We start from the raw sequence: 21,651 nt of genomic DNA, 5'->3' as shown, positions 1-21,651 counted from the left end.
TCTATTTCTCTAAGAATACCCTTCGTTCTGGTGGACTTCCTTGTGGCTACTGCATCACCCAGAATCGTATCATAATTGAACATAGTCGTAAATGTGGACAGCATGATCCTAATCTTTGTTTCTACATTTTCTTTCATGCCTTCAGTATTCTACAATACCAATCCTTTCTTTATATTGACAATAACACTTGATTTCACAGGCCCTAATATCTTTACATCAATTTATTTTGTCTTCCTACTCCTCTGGATTTATTTGGCCCAGCTGGATGTAGTCGAGGTGGTTGAGGTCTACATGTCTCCTGTTATGGCGCGAAGAACCAATGCTTATCTAGTTAACTTTATCAATCACTTATTCACAGCCTTCTTCACTGACATGCCTCTTTCAGAAATACATACCGCCTAGACTGTTCCTGATAATGCCATCAGATATTGCAGATGAGAATCTTTTGCACCTGTGGAGGCGGGCTTTTGCAGAAGAGCACTACTGCCACTTCTTCCGTTTTTCTGCCAGTTTTTCACCACACATCCTCTTAATTTAGGTTAGCTTGTACATATCCCATGATTAGATTCCTCCTCAATGAACAGAGAGTGGAAAGTTATGATCCCTTCTGGTTTAGTCTGGTGGAGGCATCCAAGCCACATCCTGATTCACATGTGGTCTAGTCTGAAGTCTTAGCTTTCGCAGCATCTGTCCTATTGCACCTGGAGCTAAGCCCAATAAAAGATCAAACTCTCTGTCCTGTTGCCATCCCTACAGGTTATACTTGCTTCCATGCTTGGTCCTGGGGTGGTACATGGTAGAAGTGGAATGTATGAGGAACCATGCAGTTCACCCCATTTCCTTTTAATGAATACCATTATTAATAGAGGTGGTCAAGTGTACTAACAGTTTAGGTGACATGAACTGTAAAGGTCTGGGGTCTCTTTTGCTCTGTCAGTGCACACTACACATAGCACTTACACCAGGAGCATATGAAAAGTTTGGCTGTTCATAATTTTGCCTGACAACTCCCATTATTCCCTCTCAGTATTGTTAGAAGTGAGGTATTGTAGAAATTGTAGTAGAGGGCCACCTCTGACTTCCCTAATACAGTTGTAGAAGGTATAAATGTTAATAAGTCCATTTTGTGAGGGTTAGCCGCTTTCACTTTTAGAATAATTGATCTTTGCTATCTGTAGGTCTGCTGAAAATATAGTAGAGAAACTTTCACGTGCTTCCACCCAGTGAATTAGATTTGTTTCCAGCATGGGCTGGGTCCTAGCTCACTGTTTCTTTTTGTTTGAACTGAGATTTAGAAACCTAGTCCTACCTCATATACTAACAGAATTCAATGACACAATTTTGAAATCCTAAAAAGCATCCCTTTAGGGCGATGGGTAGTGGATGGGAAGATATTTGAAGTCAGATGAATAGCCTTATTCAAAACCAAATCAAGTTTGCTTTATCAAGTCAGATTATCTATGCCCATGCTTAGGGGCCCTCACTGGCACAGCGGGTTAAACCTCTGAGCTGCTCAACTTACTGACCAAAAGGTCAGTGGTTTGAATCCAGGGAGCAGAGTGAGCTCCTGCTGTTAACCCCAGCTTCTGCCAACCTAGCAGTTCGAAAACATGCAAGTGTGAGTAGATCGATAGGTATCGCTCCAGCGGGAAGATAACAGTGTTCCATGTAGTCATGCCAACCACATGATCTTGGAGTTGTCTACAGACAACGCTGGCTCTTCAGCTTAGGAGATAAGCACCAACCCCCAGAGTCGGACACGACTTAGACTTAATGTCAGGGGGAAACCTTTACCTTTTTATGCCTATGCTTAACCTGTTTCTCTCTGTCCATGTGCCAAGAACATGGGAGGGCTCTAGATATTCTTGATCCATAGCCAGCACAGAATTCCCCTCAACCTCTTTTTTTTCTTCTTTTTTTTCTGTCCCCTGAGGTCAGGAAAACACTGACTGAATCCTCATGGAAGCTTGATATTGGAAGCCTTCCCCTCTGGATGTGGATGTTACTCTTTACTCTTAGGTCCCTTCTATGCTGCCATATTAAATGTAGATTATCTGCTTTGAAGTGGATTATATGGTAGTGTAGACTCATATAATCGAGTTCAAAGCAGATAATCTAGTTTATCTGATTTGATTATCTGGATTATGTGGCAGTGTAGAAGGGGCCATAGAGGGGGAAATTTGAAATTTCCTGTAATTCCTCAGTTGACCTCTCATGATAACCTCAAGGTAGCACCTGAAGAAGCTTATTAGTTAAATGGAATTGAGTGTATTTGCTTGGCTAAAGCCACTTGTTTATTCTGTAAAACATATTTTTGTTGTCTCACCTTTGTAATCCTCTTCCTTCTAGGGTGAAGCTATGATCTATATGGAGCCAGAAAAACAAGTCATGTCAAGATCTGCCGATGAGTGTGTGGTGGCTCTTTGTGATCAATGGTGAGTTGGGAATCAACATACAGCTACGTTAGTTGCATGTTTCCCACTTTGCTGTAACTGTTTTCCCCTGACTTTAGGTACTTGGATTATGGTGAAGAAACATGGAAGAAACAGACTCATGAATGCCTGAAAAATCTTGAAATGTAAGTTATGGGGAGCAAGAACAGAAAAACCATGGATTAAAATAGAGCCAGGGGACACAGTAAAGATGAATGCTCTTTTCTTTTCAGATTTTGTGAAGAGACAAGAAGAAATTTTGAAGCTACTCTAGACTGGCTGCAGGAACATGCATGTTCAAGAACATATGGATTAGGTAGGAAGAGCATGCAATGTTGTTCAGGAGTACTACTGTTTGATATGACTCATTTCGTTTTTAAAAAATCTGCAATATACTGTATAATGACATATAGTAAGACAATGGATGCAGCAAAGTGAGCCATATGATGTCAGATCATGATGTTGCTCAGTTTTTCATCTATAGATTCCCAGCTCTTAAATGGAAGTGCAGATTCATTACTGATCAGGACATTATTAGTTCAACTTCCTGTAGAAACCAATCATGTTCCTTTCAGGTTTCCCTTCAGAGCAGCCTCACCTTCCAACATAGTGATTTTCAGATGATGCCTGGTGAACCATCTTAATCTGAAATGTAGAAAGTATTATACTTATTACTGATAACTAAGGCATTCAATAACTATCATCCCAATAATTGCTGTTTTAATTTCCCCACCCATGTCCCCACCTTGGTTAGCCTAGAAACCTAGACTGCTAATTCACAATTAACATACTTTGTCATCTTCTAGGTACTCGTTTGCCTTGGGATGAGCAGTGGCTGATAGAATCTCTCTCTGATTCAACTATCTACATGGCCTTCTATACAGTGGCTCATCTCCTACAAGGGGGCAATCTCCGTGGACAAGGAGAGTCTCCAATGAGGATCAGGTAAGAAGGAAGGGGAAGGAATTCTTATCATCATTGTAACCACTTTCTGTTGATTTAGTTAGCATAGTGGATGCAGATCTTCACATATGTTGGATCTCTGTTAATAGACACTTTTCAGGACACCTGTAAATCTAACCACTTTCTGGAAAAGATAGTCATCAGAATTAGCCCTTATTTTTTACTGTTACGTGTACTTTTGATTTCCCAGGAAGTGAATAAAGTGATTGAGAATTGGGGCAGATGGTTTATTGCGTCCCCCCCTTTCATCTGCCATAAATAAATTAGTAGTCACCATCAGCTGTCTTGTAAACAAGGCGGGGCCTAGAGAGCCGCTGGCGGAGGATTCAAAGAGCATCCACGGGCTAGAGCCTCTCTTAAGGCCTACTCCGCGGCAATGCGTGCAGCCAGAAAGTCCTTCTCGACCTGGAGAGTTGTTTCGGGTGGTCAGGGAGTTTCTCCATCCCCTTGAGGGGGAGGGCCCCCCTGATCACCTGACAACCCGATGTGGTGTGTTCGCACATCACTTTGCAGATAAAGTCACTCGAATGCGCTCCGACTTAGATGCCGATGTTAATGCAGTACCAGAGGATGTAACCAAGGCACCTGTCTGTCAGGTCTTCTTGGATTCGTTTCGACTTGTTCAGCCTGATGACGTTGACAAGGTTCTTGGTGCGTGAGGTCGACCACTTGTGTCTTGGACCCTTGCCCAACTTGGCTTATCAAATTGGTCAGTGGGGGGTTGGCTGATTGGTTCACGAGAATCATCAATGCCTCTCTTCAACAAGGGCATCTACCATCCTGCCTCAACAAACCAATTGTAAAGCCTATATTGAAGAAGGCAAATTTGGATTCGTCTCTATTAAACAAATACCGACCAATCTCCAACCTCCCATTTTTGGGCAAGGTCTTGGAGAGGGTGATCGCCTCCCAGCTCCAGGAATTCTTGTTTGAGACCATTTATCTAGATTTGTCACAGTCTGGTTTCAGGCCTGGTCATGGGACTGAGATGGCTTTGGTTGCCTTGGTGGATGACCTCCGCAGAGAACTAGATAGGGGGAGTGCATGCCTACTGGTTCTCTTGGACATTTCAGCGGTGTTCGATACCATCGACCATGGTATCCTTCTGGAGGCTCTCAGGAATGGGTCTTGGGGGCATTGCTTTGCAGTGGCTCCGCTCCTTCCTGAGGGATCACACCCAGTTGGTGAAGCTGGGGGATACCTGCTCGGACCCTTGGCCTTTGACCTGTCGGGTCATGCAAGGTTCCATTCTATCCCCCATGCTTTTTAACATCTACATGAAACTGCTGGGTGAGGTCATCCAGAGTTTTGGGGTGCGGTGCGATCTCTACGCAAATGACACCCAACTCTATTACTCTTTTCCACCGAACTCCAAGGAAGCCGCCCAGATCCTAAACCCCAGTGCCTGACAGCTGTGATGAACTGGATGAGGGCTAACAAGTTGAAGCTTAATCCAGACAAGAAAGAGGCCCTCCTGGTCAATCATGGGACCAATCGGGGTATTGGGTGGCAACCTGTGCTCAACAGGGTTGCACTCCTCCTGAGAACGCAGGTACGCAATCTGGGGGTCCTTCTGGACTCATCGCTGACGCTTGAGGCTCAGGTGGCCAGGAGCGCCTTTGCACAATCAAAACTCGTGCACCAGCTGCGACCATACCTCGAGAAGTCTGACTTGGCCATGGTGGTCCATGCCTTGGTTACATCCAGATTGGATTACTACAGTGCTCTCTACGTAGGGCTGCCCATGAAGATGGTCCGGAAACTCCAACTTGTTCAAAAGGTCAGCAGCCAGGTTTCTAACCAGAGCTGGTTATAGGGAGCATACAATGCCCCTATTAAAGCAGCTCCACTGGCTTCCGATAAACTGCCGGGCCCAATTCAAGGTTCAGGTATTGACCTATAAAGCCCTATACGGCTTGGGCCCTGCCTATCTCCGTGATCGCATCTTACCCTATGAACCGCCGCAGGCCCTGAGATCATCCGGGGAGGCCCTCCTCTCGCTCCCACCTTCGTCCCAAGCACGACTGGTGAGGACAAGGGAGCGGGCCTTCTCGGTAGTGGCCCCCCGGCTCTGGAATCTCCTGCCGAAGGAGATTAGGCAAGCCCCTACTCTGTCGTCCTTTCGCAAGGAGTTGAAAACCTGGTTTCAGTGGGTCTTTGAATAATTTTCTCAGGTGTACTGCCGACCCCTGGCCCGTAAACATTCTGAACAAGGATCATCTATCCCTAATAACAGTCCATGTCAACCCATCTGATTATGTATTCTTGTTCCTTCTGGTTATTGTGATTGTTTCTTATGGTCTTCACTGTTTTACGAGTTGTATAGGTCTTTAATTTTGTTTAATAATGAGTGTATTGTGTTGCTTGTAATGTATGCTTCTGTTTTTATGCTTGTAAACCGCCCTGAGTCCCTTTGGGGAGAGAGGGCGGTATATAAATTCTCTTTCTCATGAGTCATTTTTGATAATAACTCAAAGTATAGTATTAGCCTATTTATGGTCCACTACAGTTTGCAATTAATGGATTGGCCAGAAGAAGGTGGGGCAATGTTCTCTTTGAAATGAAAAGAAACATTGATATCATGATGAACTTCAACATACTATTGTATGTTTTTAAAATTTCATTGTGAAAGGTCAAACTTATCAGCCAGTTTCTAAACATCCTAAATCACTGCAGTTCTGGTTTTTATTTGGATGGGATCCCACCACTGAATATCAAATGCTGTAGACAAGGACTTTAAAAACTTTTTCTACTTGTGACTCCTTTCTGCCTAAGAAATTTTCCATGACTCCAGGTATATAGCTATATAAAATAGATATAAAATCAAGCATTTAATGATAATGAATCAACATTTGAAAGGCTTGTTAAACAGGCTGATTTTTCTTTTTGTGGAGTACAGCTGAAGCATTTTCTGCAGAGTGAACACTGTTTGTTGTTGCTGATTTCTGTGATTAGGTGGCTTTCAGAAGCCTTTTACTGTTGCCAAATTTTGTGACCCCCAACATTGAGCTAAGGGAACCCTATTTGGGGTCAGGACCCTTGGTTTAAGAAGCAGTGCCATAGACTATATTTCAAAGAAGGCAATGACAAAACCATCTCTGAGTATCTCTTGCCTTATGGAGCAGCCATAAGTTGACATGCAGTTTGAAGGCATATATGTGCACACACATAATTCCATTATCAACAGACAGCATGGCTCCAAGCAGGTCTCAGGTTGGAGAAGGCTACCACATGAGTGTGCCAGTCCCTTTTCCTCTAGCTAGCCTCAGCTCAGCATGGTCAGTGGAGGCCTGAGAACGCAAGACACAGATTTTCCTATCACTGGCTGGCTCACTCTGTTTACCTTGCTCAGCCCACGTGCCACTCCATTACTTTGCTGGGTGCATCTGTTCGTTTCTCAAAAGAAGAAGGAATCCTCATCCCCTTCATTGGCCAAGAGGGTGTGGGAAGCCCAACTATACAGGGTGTGCCATGTCTCAGTGGAGGAAGGAGTGTCCATCTCCTTTCGTGGCCAAGAAAGGGACCGGAAGCCCAGCTACATGGTGTGTCCCTGTCTTGGCAAAGAAAGGAATATTTGTACCCTTTCTTGACTGAGGGAAGAGTAGCATGGCCCCTTTCTTAGTGGAGGAAGAATTCTCTGTCTCCTTCCTCAGCTGAGAGAGTAACACGAAGCCTGGCTGTGCGGAGCATGCTCCTGTCTCAGCGGAAGAAGGAGACAGAAGGGGAACATGAAGATTGCATATACTGCAGCTGGGGCTTGCCATAGCTGTCACTGTTGTCTAGAGCCGTTTGTCATCCTGGTAGGAATAATGTTTATTTGTATGTTTTTTCAACTTTTGCAGGTCTCCTGTACCCCTAAACCCCACAAAAGTGAAAAATTGGCTGTAGTTAAAATCCAGCTGTTCCTGTGCCATATTTGGCCTGTTTATCCTATTACAAAGATGTTTGACCGACTTGGATATTTATATAGCTTCATCCTTTATTATAGCTTTCCATACCTGATTTTAGCTATTTGCTCAATAGCTATACTGACATGTTCTATTATTGCTACCTCACTTTTACCAATTTTGTATATAGTTCTCATTCCTTGTGGTTAGGAGTACAAGATCCTTCATGGAAGTAAATATCTGTGAGCAAAGGAATTAGTTTTTTTTTAACCTGAAAGTACCTCTCTAAGAATTTCTAGGTCTTCCAGCATGACTCTGTAAACTTACCATTGGAAGGATCTAGAGATTCCTAGAGAGAATAAAATCTGTGACTAACACTATGTGACACGATTCTTTCCTCTGGGTTATAGGTGTCCTTTCCTAATTGGTTCTATCATAAAAACATGAGAAAAGTTTATTAAACTGTAAAAACGTGTTTTTGCGGCCTGCAAAAAAAGGTCTAAAATGGCATATTGAAAAGTTAAAAATGGCTGCCACAAAAATTACGTTTCTGAATTATAACACCTACTTTCCAAGTAAGTAGTGCACAATTAAGGGAGCAAGCTTGTTTTCTGCTGCCCTGCAGACTAGGACACGGAACAATGGCTTCAAACTACAGGAAAGGAGATTCCACCTGAACATCAGGAAGAACTTCCTCACAGTGAGGGCTGTTCGACAGTGGAACTCTCTCCCCGGGGCCGTGGTGGAGGCTCCTTCCTTGGAGGCTTTTAAGCAGAGGCTGGATGGCCATCTGTCGGGGGTGCTTTGAATGCGATTTCCTGCTTCTTGGCAGGGGGTTGGACTGGATGGCCCATGAGGTCTCTTCCAACTCTACTATTCTATGATTCTATGATTCTATAAACAGGAAGTTGAGCCACGGTGATTCATTGGGTTAAACCCTTGTGCCGGCTGAAGTGCTGACCTGAAGGTTGGGTTGCTGACCTGAAGGTTGACAGTTCGAATCTGCAAGACAGGGTGAGCTCCTGTCTGTTAGCTCTAGCTTGCAGGGACATGAGAGAAGCCTCCCAGCAGGATGGTAACACATCTGGGCATCCCTTGGGCAACGTTTCTGTAGATGGCCAATTCTCTCACACCAGAAGCGACTTGCAGTATGTCCTCAAGTTGCTTCTGACGCAATAAAAAAAATTAAACAGGAAATAACACTTTCAAACTAGAACATAATTTTTTTTCAAATTTTGTTACATAGTGTAATTAAATCCACAAAAAGTCAAAACTGCAAATGAGAGGCAACAGTATAGTACAAGTTACGATATTCAACTGTATTGCATTCCCTTCTGCTTATGTTTTACACAGTATTATGTACTGTTTTATAAACATTTTTTGATTTCCTCTTTGTAGTCATCTGTCTTCCATCTATCCATCTGTGTGCCCTTCCTCCAGTTCTTTGTTGCTGTTTTGCTTGATAAGAAACTAGTTTATTATGTCTGACAGTTTTTTCTCTTTCATTATACTTCTATTATTTAAATTATCTATATAGGTTCTCTTGCTGCGTAAACCTTAAATACAATTTGAGATGTTCATTTCTGGATGCTAATCCTTTCTCTTTGCAACATCTCACATCTGTTTTCAATCTAGGTCAGTACTTTGTTAGGTGCTTCTAGCTTCATAATTCCCTCATATCTCTGTTTCTTAGCAACTGGTGCTATTGACTGCTATCTCCAAATGATCTCAGATTTTCCTTATCTGTTGCTAGATTCTCTTCTCCGCCATGTGTTTTCTTTTTCTTGTTGCTCTGCTGACTTCTCCCTATTTATTATAAATATATCTCGCTGATCAGACTAATCAACTCTTTGTGTTGACTAAAGGTGGGCAGCTTGTAGCCTTTTATCTGTTTTTGTGACCTCTTCTAGACTCCTTCCACCTTTTGAAGGTACAAAAAAGAGAATTGTCATTCCTGGGGAGTCTCCAATCATGACAATTGTCTTATCAAATAAGGGAGGCAAGCTTTTAAAAAACAGTATTGAAATATAACATAGTTACTTTTGGTTGGGGAGAGATGGGGGAAAACTGTATTTTAGAAGGAGGTGTCAGTGCATGGCACGTCCTAGAAGGGGCAAAATTGATCTCCAGATTCACAGAGATTGATCTGCCCTGCTGCAAATGAAGGTTTGTAGCTCTATGCTTGATACTGTTGCATCATCTTACAGATGATGATGATGATGATGATAACAACAACAACAACAGTAACTTTATTTTTGTACCCCACCTCCATCTCCCCAAGGGGACTCGGAGCGACTTACATGAGGACGAGCCTGGTCAACATCATAGAATATAATCACATTAAAATACATACACAGTATCATAAAATGGAATAAGACAACAATTATAAACAACATAGCAGTTGTGATAGAATAAAAACAATCTCAAACCCACCACCAATGGACCTGTAATAAAGTCCATTTCTAGGCATGGATGGGCAGGTGGGTGGGCAGAACTCATTTTGAAAATAGGGCTAATGGATAAAGTGCATAAGTCTGATGAGTAGGGGTGAGCAATGTAAGATGGGGGATAATATCTTTGGGTAGAGGACAACAGTAAAGTGAGAGTACAGATTTCAAGTCCTAATTGGAGCCAGGTTATTTAGGGGATTGATTCAAAATTGCTGCTTTCATCAGTGGTCACATATACTGTATACTAGTTCTGGCTTTAGAGTTCTTATGTTCTTGGTGTCACCTTCCTAACAGATCTTTCTGGGTTGCATCCTATTGACTTTCTTAGATAAATAGCCTTCTTTGAGTGTTATATTGCTTCCTTGCTGTCCTGCTTTAAGACTGGAACTTAAGACTGGAACTGCAGCCAGTTTTCTCCTGTATCTAATCTGAAGTTGCTTTCAGTTGAGAAAAGAAACTGGAACTCATTTTACTTCAGAGAACACTTGAGAGGTTTTTTAAATATTGTCTTGAAAGTTTAGGTGATGAATGAATGGTGGTTAAATTTTAGCCATGCTGGTCTGGCAAGCAGTATATTTTATCAGTCATTTGGGTTGTGTAAAATAAGACCCTTGTGGCAAGAGGTAGCTGAAATGAGACTGGAGTCCCTGAAGGCATGGATTCATTCCTTTTCTCCTCTGGATTTGTTTTGCTAGGTCAGCTTCAAGATCAGGTATCTGTTACCTCTTTGGAATTCACTGTGATAGCTAGCACAGCAAGAGACTTGTTTGTACTGTACTTAGCTGTGTCTACTATTGATTTTTTTTCTCTCTCCCACCTAGTTAGGTGGCTTCTGTATGACAGCTGGCTTCATGAAGAAGCACACTTTGTCCCAGTGCTATCTTTTCTCATGATTGTCCCCAGCACTACTGAGTTCCTGAAGATATTTATTTTTCCCAACAGTGCACTCAGCAGTATGCACTGCCTCTTGGCTAAAATCACATTTTGATGTTGTGCAGATAAGTGTTTTGTATATAAGTTTCATTGTTTCATGACTCACAACTGTCAGCTGATGGAGTGGGTATATAGAGAAGTCAGACCTTGGAATGGTACTATTTTAGAGTATAATTCCCAACATCTCCCATTGTCAAGGCTAGCAGAGAGATTCTCAGACCTGTAGTTAAAACTGTAACTTTTCCAAGCTCTGATATGAGTTTGACTTAGCAAGCCTTATAAATGCCACTTGATTTATTTATTAGAATATTTTATATGGTATTGCAGTTTATCTGTTGTGACATAACCTAAGCGGATTAACAAGCATCTGTTAATTGAAATCATACTGTTTTGTATTTTTCCATATATCAAACATATGCATATTTGTAAATGTACATATGCATATTAAAGAATTTGACAGCTGTGGTATATCTATTTTTCTGATTTGAGTTTGGAATTGCAGTTACTAGACATTAAATTTTTACTAAAGCAGTATCATCTCTTCCCTCTCTTAATGTTTAGGGGGAAGAGGAACAAACAAGCATCTGCCAGTTTATAAACTGGCTTGTTTGCATCCTATTAATATTTTAGGGTATCATTTTAATGCATTCCTTTTTCTTTAATGAAAGATTTCCTAGTTTCTGAGTTCTGTGCTCAGATGTTCTAGTTTTTTTTAAAGTCACATTTTCATAAGAAATTCCAGAAGTTGTTATGGTTTCTTCCGCCTCTTGATGATGCAGATTGCTTTGACAGCCACCTTTTTGAATACAAATAATTTCCTTTGCTCTCATGGTACATTACGTGAGTAATGCTTAGTGTTTATTTGCTCATAAAATTTGCCAAATTACATTTTAACCTTTAGTTACATCCTTATTTCCCTTTTGGATTCATTTCCTTGTCTTAAATATTGGCTCTGGTTATTTAATGCAAATTTTATTTAGTAATTTGTGTGCATTTCTTGTGAGTTTTTTTTTCTTTTTATTTCTGTAAATTAGATTTCTTGCTCAATTTCCTTCCTGTGTCTGGTCTGCTATTGGACTCAGTCAGGAGCTAACATAGTACTATCATTTAAAGGAAGCAAATAGTGGCAAAGTATACATGCATCATCCTTTGCCAACATACACATGCATACACCATTTTGCCTGTAATTTAGGATAGCAATCCATGTATAAGAGGTGCACTTGTAATACACAGATAATTATGTTACAATGAATATGTTAGTCTATATGGCGCTATAGAGCCAACATGATGTAGTGGTTTGTGTGTTAAGAGATCTCGGTTCAAATTCCTGCTCAGTCATGGAAACCACTAAGTGACTTTCAACAAATCACATTCTCTCAGCTTCAGCAGAAGGCAAAGTCAAATTGCCTCTGAACAAATTTTGCCACAAAAACTAGGGTTGCCATAAGTCAGAAAGGACATGAAGGCACACAACAACAACAGTGATGCCATAAGACTTATGTAGTTTTCACTTCAATAGACTTGCTTCTTCTGTTAATACTGTTATTATTTATTTATATAAATATTACTCTATAATATATTTTATATAGTGTTTTATTGCACTGCCATTTTACAGAATAAGAAAGGAGGACAAATGTAATTAGGAACTGAAATCCAAGGTATGAATGAGTTATGGAATGGAGGCAGAAAATAATAGTTTTATTTAAATTATATTTATGATCTTTAATTCATTATAAGTTGTGCCAGGATTTCCTCAACCTCTAATGTCGCACACAAGTTATAAAATGGAAGGAAGAGGGCTCCTTACAGGTTGCATTGGGGGGGGGGGGGTAGCCAGAGTTGTCTGCTCATTGAGTAACCCCAGTGCCCTTTCACATTAATATATAAACTCTACGATCAGTTTTTCCCAGCTTGGCAGCCCCTAGATGTATGGCTCACAGTGGTTATACATGGTGAGCATTTTGATCCACAATGTATCTGGAGAGTTGCCTTACGCCATCGCCTCCATGCATCTATGTAATCAGAAGAATTTGGATTATCTCTAAATGAAAAGAAACCAAACGGAGGGAGATGAGAATTTCTGAGTTAGAAAGAAGTGTTCCTTATTTGTGGAGGGTATATTTGAGAAGTGACTACAGAGCCAGATTTGTACAAATGTGTTGCATCTATATTTGGATTCTATAATTTCTTCTGTTGTGATTGCAGTCCATGCTTGATGGTTTGTCAGATCTCCCTAAGTGGTATGGAATAAAAGAAATGCAAGCCAATTGGCTAGGAGACTGCACTGGATGCTACTTTGAGTTTATTTTGAAGGTGAGTGCAATCACTGAAAATTGCAGTGACATTTCTCATAATCAGAGGTGTTAAAATATAACTTCAGATATTAGAAACAAACATCTGGTCTAGGTAAAATGGGAAACCCTCTGAATAGAATATTTTGAATCAATGAAATGCCATTTTAATTACTGCTGACTTGAACTCAGTGGTCCAATTCCCTCATCATGGTTGAAAGATCAGGCATGCCAATAGGTGACATGTTCTTCACTAGTGTCCATCTTTTGCCCAAATTCATACCTCTTAGTCATAGTTTGAACTAACTATTATGTGGTATTGCATATTACAAACCTTAATTAGGTATAAACTACCGTTAGTAATAACTAGAATTTGTTTATTTTTACTTAACTGTGGTTAGTCAGTGTATTTATGGATATACTGCAAGGGTAACCTGGTCGACCATAAAGCAAAACCCAGAATCTCCTAAGTACCTTTCTCAAGCCAGCCAGAAGGATCCGAATTCATCACACTAGCTTTCAACACCCATTGGCATCTAAATTAAACAAAGATGGTTTCTACATCCTATCAGTGAGAAAATGTGATGTTTTTAGAATCCAGATATACATCTTGCTTGCTTGAGATTTTATAAAAAGAAGTTTTACTCAGATGTTCCGACCTGGCCAACGCACTTTCACCCCCACCCCAAAAAGCTGTGAAATAACTGTGAAAAAAGCAGTAAAAGAAAGCAGTAACATTTGCTTCCACAATCTCCATTAAGTTACTTGTGAACTACTGCTTCATGATTAGTTCGGAAAACGATAGTGAAGGGGGAAGTTGGGCATGAAAGGGAACAGAAGGGTTTGTGGGACAGTGGCGCCTGTATATGAGAATTTTATATAATGCCCTTTGTAAACTTTATACATTATTTTTGAACCTTTTTTACAATATGGGCCCTTTACATGTATGTACAAAATAAAAGACAAAAGGACAATTCCTAATGCCAGTGTCCAACAACTTCTTGTCCTCTGATTTGAATATAATATCTATAACCAAGGTTATATAGAAAATCATTTTCTCTGTAAACATTTTGACTGGCTGTAGCGATAAGCCCACTGTTTAGCATAGTTGGGCTGATTTCTGCATAAACATGGATAGATCTGCACCGTAATAGTTATTATAGTTTGGTTGTAGTGCTAACCCATAGTAATGTCAGAGGTAGCCATAATTTTAGAATAAGGCAGAATCCCTAACAAATCAGTATTTGCTTAACTTAGCGTTCTGTTGCTCACCTCTTATTAAAGACTATAGCAATACCAAACCTTTTGCATCTTTGCAAAGAGGTTTGCTAAAATTGGGTGGGGAACATGAATGCATCACTAGTGGAGATAATGATACTCTTGAGTAAAACAACAGCCCTAAAATGTCTTACCCTTACTTCAAACAACTGTGCTGTCACTGTGATTGTTCGTTCAATAAGACATACCTGGTAAGCAATGTACAAGCCATAAGGCAGTAACAGGAGTCTTTGAAAGGCAAAGGGATGGGTAGATGGTTGCAGAAAAAGATATTCAAGGAAAATAAGTTGGCAGTGGCAGTTCAGGAAGCTTGAAATCACTGGTAAGTCAAGTGCAGCCCTTAGGCCAAGACACTGTTGTAAATCTAGGCAACTATAGATCAATAGGTCTTGAAAACCTTTTTTTACTATAGCTCCAAGAACCTCCCAGCCAGCTTGGCCACAGACCATGCTAGCTCCCAAATTGAGCATTTTGATTGAACTGAACCATTGTATTCTCAGATGCAGAATATGGCCTTCAGGAAGTAATATGTTGGCGGATTTTATAAACAGCTAGAATATTTAAGATTCACTGCAAGTGGAAATGGCCTATGCTGTTCTGAAGAAAATTGCAGTAATTTTTTCTGTCTGTGGTCAGGTTAATAACAAATCAACAGGAGAGAAAATAGCAGCCTTTGCATATGTACCTGAAGCCATTTATGGTATGTCTTATTTACATATCTTACCTGACCACAGACTGTTACATGGAAATAGCAGTCTAAAGGAAGCCTTCCAGAAGGATTTGATACCAGGCAAAGGTAATTTCCCCAGTTATGCTTTATTTCTATTATTATTTCTGTTTTATGTTTGTCTATATCTGATATTTTATAGTTTTTATTATTTTAATTCACAGATATATTATTTTGAGATATGTGATGTATTTTTGCATTTATGTAAGGCATTGAATTTTGCCATCTACTATGTTGTAAACCGCTTTGAGTCCCCGAAGGAGTGAGAAAAGCAGTGTAGAAATGTAACAAATAAATAAAGTAGTTTCTGATTTTCTAAGGCAGAGTTTTGTTTGTCAGGCCTAACAAGTTTCAGCAAAATGAGTAATTAAAATGTGTTCCTTTCAAATATGAATAGAGTATACCTATTATGAGGCTTGAAATCTGTTAGAGCTGATGGGTAAAGTCAGAGGTTGGATAAAGGTGGGACTGTAGAAAAATTCAGAACTTCTATAGAAAAATAAGAAAAATAATGGAAGAAGAGGGTGATACATTTCTAAGGACTGTTTAAAATGTCATTTAAGAAATAGTTACCTTTGGAACAATGTATACTGAAATAAGTTATGTATGGCAAAAATAGTTAATTGTTATGATGTATCAAAAAGAAATAAACAAACAAACAAAGAAAACCTTTAAAAAAGGTGAAAAGGTACAACGGGAATGAGCAGATAGGAGATGTCCTTTTCACTAAGTTTGTCTGTACAGACAATTTGCCTAGATGGTTAGAACATCAATCCTTACAGTATAAAGTGAAATAATCATTAGTCCCTAATCCCTGAACAATGCTAAAAAAGCAAACTATTGTATGGTACAAGCACCATATCCATGGGGGATATGTTTCAACACACACAAACACATGGATACCTGAAACCATGAATAACAGCAAGCCCTTTATTTTGACTAAACTTGGGCCAGTAGCGTACTATAGTTTTTGCATTATCCTTCTATTCTTTTTTTTCTAGAGTCTCTTACTTCAGTGACAGCTATGAACCTGCTTACCAATCAGGAGATCCCTGTAGTCATATCAGCAAAATCAGAGTTTGAAGGCTACCTTGATGCTAAAATAGGTGAGTATAAAAGACTGACTGTGTTTTTTATGTTCCTCATTGAAATTGCTTCCAGTCAAAATTGCTAAAGTTGTCATCTCTATATTCTAATAGTGACATGGAAAGATAATGGATGTTGCCATCATAGACTTTGCCAGATTCAACAGGTATCTCTCTCGGTTTAGTGAAAATAACATAGCTGTGGCTTCTCTGGCTCCTTTTCTCCCTAATCTGGTGGTTCTCAACCTGGGGTCCCCAGATGTTTTTGGCCTTCAATTCCCAGAAATACTAACAACTGGTAAACTGGCTGGGATTTATGGGAGTTGTAGGCCCAAAACATATGAGGACTCCAGATTGAGAACCACTACCCTAATCCAACCTTTATCTCCAACCTGGTGTCATTGCTAAGGATTACAGCTGTGCTGCGCTGAAGGCAGAGGGTGTGGAGAACAAGGTTAGGAAGATATGACAATGTAAGAAGAATCTTGCTGAATAATATCAATGGCATGGCCAATCTCGCAGCCCATTCATACAATGGCCAGCCACACTGCTAGGGAAAGTCCACAAGCAAGACATGAATATGGTTCCCAAGCAACCAATATGATCTTTCTGATTTGTTGTTGTTTCCGGGATTTTCTAGGACTGAGAGTGTGTGACTCAGCTATAATGGAAGTCGTGACAAACAATAATTAGTAGTCTTAACCACTTGAATTTGACCAGTCCCCTTCTAAAACTATCCAAATTGGCAGCTTTTATGTCATCTACCAGGAAATGGTAGATGACAATATGCTGTGTGATTAAGTTCTTCCTTTTCCTGATGCTTCCATCATTCAGTGTAGCGTTGTCCTTAGAAAAAAGGCAAGTAAGGTATTCAGCATTTAAGGACACAAATATATAAAATTTTACATGACCGAACAAAAGTAGGGAGAATGTGGATGGCTCTGGATTAGGTGAAAGAAAGAAAGGCATCCCCTTATTCACTTTTCCTGCACCATGCATAATTTCATACATACCTATCATTACTTGCTGTATACCTTGCCTGCTTTTTTCTAAACACAGTGCTTAGAAACATTTCTCTATGTAACCTTTCTCTATAGGAGAGTTGTTCAGCTGCTTAATCATTTTGATTGCCCCTTTCTGCATCTTTTCCAGCTCTGTATTATCTTGAAGCAGGAAAATGGTGGTTATTTCCATCACATCAGGAGATTTAAAGCTATGTTAATGTTTGGGGATTCAAATCTGTCAATCCTAGGTATACAGATAGTTTTTAAGATTTGATACAAAGTTATGTTATGCAGTCCCAAATTTGTGTTGTACTTGGAGTACAAAGACCAAACTGATGCAATTATTGTAAGCTTGAATGTTAATTTATTTTTAGGTGAAGCAAAATGTTCCATTAATGCTTCTCCAGTTTAAACTATACCTGTTAAAGAGTGAATATCACTTGTTTCATTTATTATTATGTTTTTTCCAGCTAATAGCTTAAAGAAATAAACACACATTCAAGGTCTTTATTTGAAATATCTATTAAATCAAAATCAATATAGGCAGTCCCCGACTTTCAAACATCTGCCTTACAAACGACTTATATTTACAAATGGGAGTGAGACAACATCAGTATATCAGTATCATAAGTATTGATAACCATCTAATTTCTCTCTGTCCCAAACCAAGACAATATGTCACCAAAAGGGTAGTATCCATGTCACGCTCACTTCAAACGACCAGCATGAACACAGATCAAAAGAAGCTGTTATCAAAACCAATCTTTATTGAAGAACACACGACTTGGAAAAGTCGAGAATGACATAATTTTTACATACAATCATTTTTATTACCTTTGCTACAACGTCACATCACACGTAAATATCATCACCAAACTCCACCCCACATCTCACATTTCTACCCCTACAACACCAACTATTCATTTAAGCTGTTTTGATTCTCACTCCAAAAGTTCCCATGCTCCGCGGCCAGGTGTCTGCATGAGCTATCGGGGAGTGCTTGATGTTATGGCTCCAATTCCAGAGCTTGCAGACTCAGCTCTGGGAATTGGCTCCATGACAATCCATCCATATATAAACACATGGCTGCCTCCTGTAACCACGATCTTGGAATGCTGCAGGGTTTGTAAAAATATCAAAAGTTTACCCAAGAAAGTGTCCTAAACAACCTTTTCTAAAAGCCCAAGCAAACATGAGTATATTCACTGACCAGAAAACACTGACTTATTTTGCAGGGAATAAACTGGAAAACCACAAGAACGAGACAGCATAATGGAATATTCTGGATGTGGCCGTCTCGCTACAGTTCTGAATAGGAGCACTCCCCACTGACATAATTGGTTTCAGATTCCACTTATTTATCATAATTTTGATTGGGACAGAGTTTGCTCTTATTGTCTGAAACAGTTGACATGCCTCTCTCATCCAGTTGCTTGAATAGAATTTCAAAAACAAGTTTGCCATTTAGGGCAGGAACAGCTGTTTTAGATGGACGCATCTTAACTTCCACCCACACATGCACACCCCACACACACTCTCTTGTTAGTCTTTGGTTTAATAGAATTGGATATAACTGGAGTCTTAACATCTAGTAGAAAACCTTCAAATTAATAGTTTGAGCCTGATGTCACAGTAGTAATTTAATCTGCTCAGGTATTGTCAGTAGAAAAATCAGGTTGAGAAAAAATAACCCTGGCTTCTCAGAATATGATGCAAAAATGACAAGGCCAAGTTAATCTGTAAATGCATAAAGAATTTAATCTGCAAAGGGCTACAATTAGATAGAACATAAAGTGTTTTAGTTTTATAGGAGTGGAAACATTTTTTATTTTAAGACTCTTTTTGTGTGCTGAAAGGAATAAACAAAATATGGGTTAAATAAATTGAAAGTATTCATGAAGAGAATGCAGTTACTATTGACAGCTAAGTTCTGAATAGAAAGTCTGCTGGAATGAGCTTCAATTTTTAAATTATACAGAGTTATGTATTCTGTTTCTTAAAAACTGTTTAAGAAATACTTTCCTTTATTTTCCCTCTCCAGGAATCCCTTGCACTGAAGCAGATGATGCTAAAGTTGCTAGGAGTTTGGGCCTGTCATTTGAAGAAGTTATTGAAACTCTGTCAGATGGCTCACAGAGACTGATCCACTCTGGAGAGGTTGGTGCATTGCTGTGAGTTTCTGCTTTTATGACCCCTGCTCCTTAACAGTGCCTAGGAAGACTCCAGAGGATATCAGTATAAAGGAGATGCTTCAACAGATGAAGGAAAGTCTAATGGAAACTGAGTCAGAATTATTATTGTTCATTACATTAATTTTTCACCATGTTCTTTGGCTGCTAAAGCAGCTTACATGTGGTTGATTTGGATAATAAAATCCAGTGTGGTGTAGTTCTCCGAGTGCTGTGTAAGGACTTTGGGAGACTAGCATTTGAATTTCTCCTCAGACATAGAAACCCACTACATAACTTTGGGAAAGTCATACTTTCTCAGGCCAAGGTCCACCTGCACTGGCCAATTAATACAGTTCGAAGCTAGCTTCAAACTGTGTCAGAAAAAAACCCCTCACAAAAACACGTGAAAGAAAGCTCTTAATGCACATTACTGCTCTGCGGTTTCTGTAATTATCCAGGCTTCAAAATTAGTTACAGGGGCCCTTCCACACAGCCTTATATCCCAGAATATCAAGGCAGAAAATCCCACATTATCTGAGTGTGGACTCAGATTCAAAGCAGACCCAGTTCAAAGCAGATATTGTGGGATTTTCTGCCTTGATATTCTGGGATATAGGGCTGTGTGGAAGGGCCCTAAGTCACTTTCCTCACTACTGGTTTGAAATTGTATTAAATGTGGATGTGCCCTAAGAGGAAGTCAATGACAAATTTTCTTCTGAATCAGTATTGTCAAGTAAACCCTAAGACAGGGTCACAACAAATCAAAATTCACTTGAAGGTGCATTATAAAAACGGCAACCACAAAAAATACTATATTGTTAAACCAGAGGTAGCATGGACTACAATTTTCTACCAGCAATTTATTTTACCTCTTTGTTGCTTTGATTTATGTTTATGGCTTGTGTGAATGGAGGGGCCTAGTTTCTGTTTTTGGAACCAGCAGGCAAAGAAAAAAAGACAGTCATGGCATTTCACCTCACTGACTTTTTCTCTCACACATGAATAGTTGTATTTTGTACAAGTGGATGAAGAATATTTCCCATAGGTAGGGACATGACTTGGACTACTCCAATAGCTTAATTAGTGCAGTGTACTTACTATGCTCTTAATCTTTTCTTTTTACCAGTTCACAGGTATGAGTAGACAACAAGCGTTAAATGCAATCACTGAGCAAGCCAAAAATAAAGGAGTAGGAGGATACCTAACAAGTAATAAATTGAAAGATTGGCTGATCTCCCGACAACGTTATTGGGGAACACCTATTCCAGTTATTCATTGCCAGTCCTGTGGTCCTGTGCCTGTGCCGTATGAGGATTTCATAGAATCATAGAATAGTAGAGTTGGAAGAGACCTCAAGGGCCATCTAGTCCAACCCCCCGCTAAGAAGCAGGAAATCGCATTCAAAGCACCCCCGACAGATGGCCATCCAGCCTCTGCTTAAAAGCCTCCAAAGATTTACCTGTACAGTTGCCAAATATTGCATCCTTTACAGGCAAGGGTGGCTCACCATTAGCTTCAATTTCAGATTGGGTCAACTGCTGTTGTCCAAAGTGAGTACATTGTGTTATATATTGGTTAAAAAATCTAATTTGGAATGTATCATTTTAACTATTTGAAATAGCTTTTCATGCCTTTCAGACTTAGAACTTTTTAAAATTCTGTTCATTATTGTATTGTGTATAATGTCTGAATATGCTGTTTGGGGTGAGGGGAAAGAAGATTCAAGTTATGAAACTTATCTTCAGGCCATAATTTGTGAATAATTGTGTTTTTTTGAGCCCTTGCTTTAGACAGTGGCTAGTGTTTAAGACAGAAGACAGAAAATACTACCCACAATCAAAGCAGTTTCTTCTAGTGTACCAGATTATTTTCTAACAAGAAAAAAATACCCAAAATTTATGACTTTGTTTTTGGTTTTGCCACTCCTGAGCTCAGCTAGTATGGTAGGATATAGGGGCTTTCTGGAGGGTTAAAGTCCATTTTCTTTCTCTCTCAGTTCAAGATTATATCACAATCCTAAGCACAATTTAAAATCTGTAGACCTCTTTTATTCTTCTGTCGCTCACCAAAGAAACAAGGGATTCTTGTTCCCTTTCTTACAGTACTTGTATGAGTCTAGAATTAGGGCTGCTGTAATTTTTAAAGATATCACATAGTAAACATGGTTTATGATTTATTTTGCTGCAGATCAGGCATCAGTAAGTTATTGTTCTGTAGACCAGAAGATTATCTCTACATTGGAAAATTACAATGTGCAAAGTCACTTGGAGACAGGTGCTTTTCAGCATAAATCTGAGCTCTATGTTGTTTATGGCAGGCAACTCTTTGAATCAGAAAGGGATTTTTTTCTGGCCAAATTTAAGGCTTCTGCTGTTTGCTCAGCTAACAGACTAATTCAGATTGAGAGAACTACCTATTCAGTGAGGAAAG

The 21,651-nt window shown here is 39.7% G+C and overlaps 1 protein-coding gene across 1 annotated transcript in view; it reads left to right on the top strand.

Annotated features, from left to right (window-relative positions):
• The window catches only part of LOC134294733 (leucine--tRNA ligase, cytoplasmic-like), a 31,809-nt gene extending 16,801 nt beyond the window's left edge, over positions 1-15,008 (top strand). The window contains exons 9-15 of the mRNA XM_062966370.1: positions 262-270; positions 2,350-2,435; positions 2,513-2,578; positions 2,666-2,748; positions 3,239-3,377; positions 12,871-12,978; positions 14,871-15,008. Of these exons, the coding sequence (XP_062822440.1) occupies positions 262-270; positions 2,350-2,435; positions 2,513-2,578; positions 2,666-2,748; positions 3,239-3,377; positions 12,871-12,916 (429 nt within the window). The 3' untranslated portion in view covers positions 12,917-12,978; positions 14,871-15,008. The remainder of the gene's footprint in view (positions 1-261; positions 271-2,349; positions 2,436-2,512; positions 2,579-2,665; positions 2,749-3,238; positions 3,378-12,870; positions 12,979-14,870) is intronic.
• The last annotated feature ends 6,643 nt before the right edge of the window (positions 15,009-21,651 follow it).

This window comes from Anolis carolinensis, unplaced genomic scaffold, assembly GCF_035594765.1.
Source record: "Anolis carolinensis isolate JA03-04 unplaced genomic scaffold, rAnoCar3.1.pri scaffold_19, whole genome shotgun sequence".
NCBI lineage: Eukaryota > Metazoa > Chordata > Lepidosauria > Squamata > Dactyloidae > Anolis > Anolis carolinensis.
Note: the sequence above shows the minus strand (reverse complement) of the source record. Positions and strands in the feature narration are given on the sequence as shown.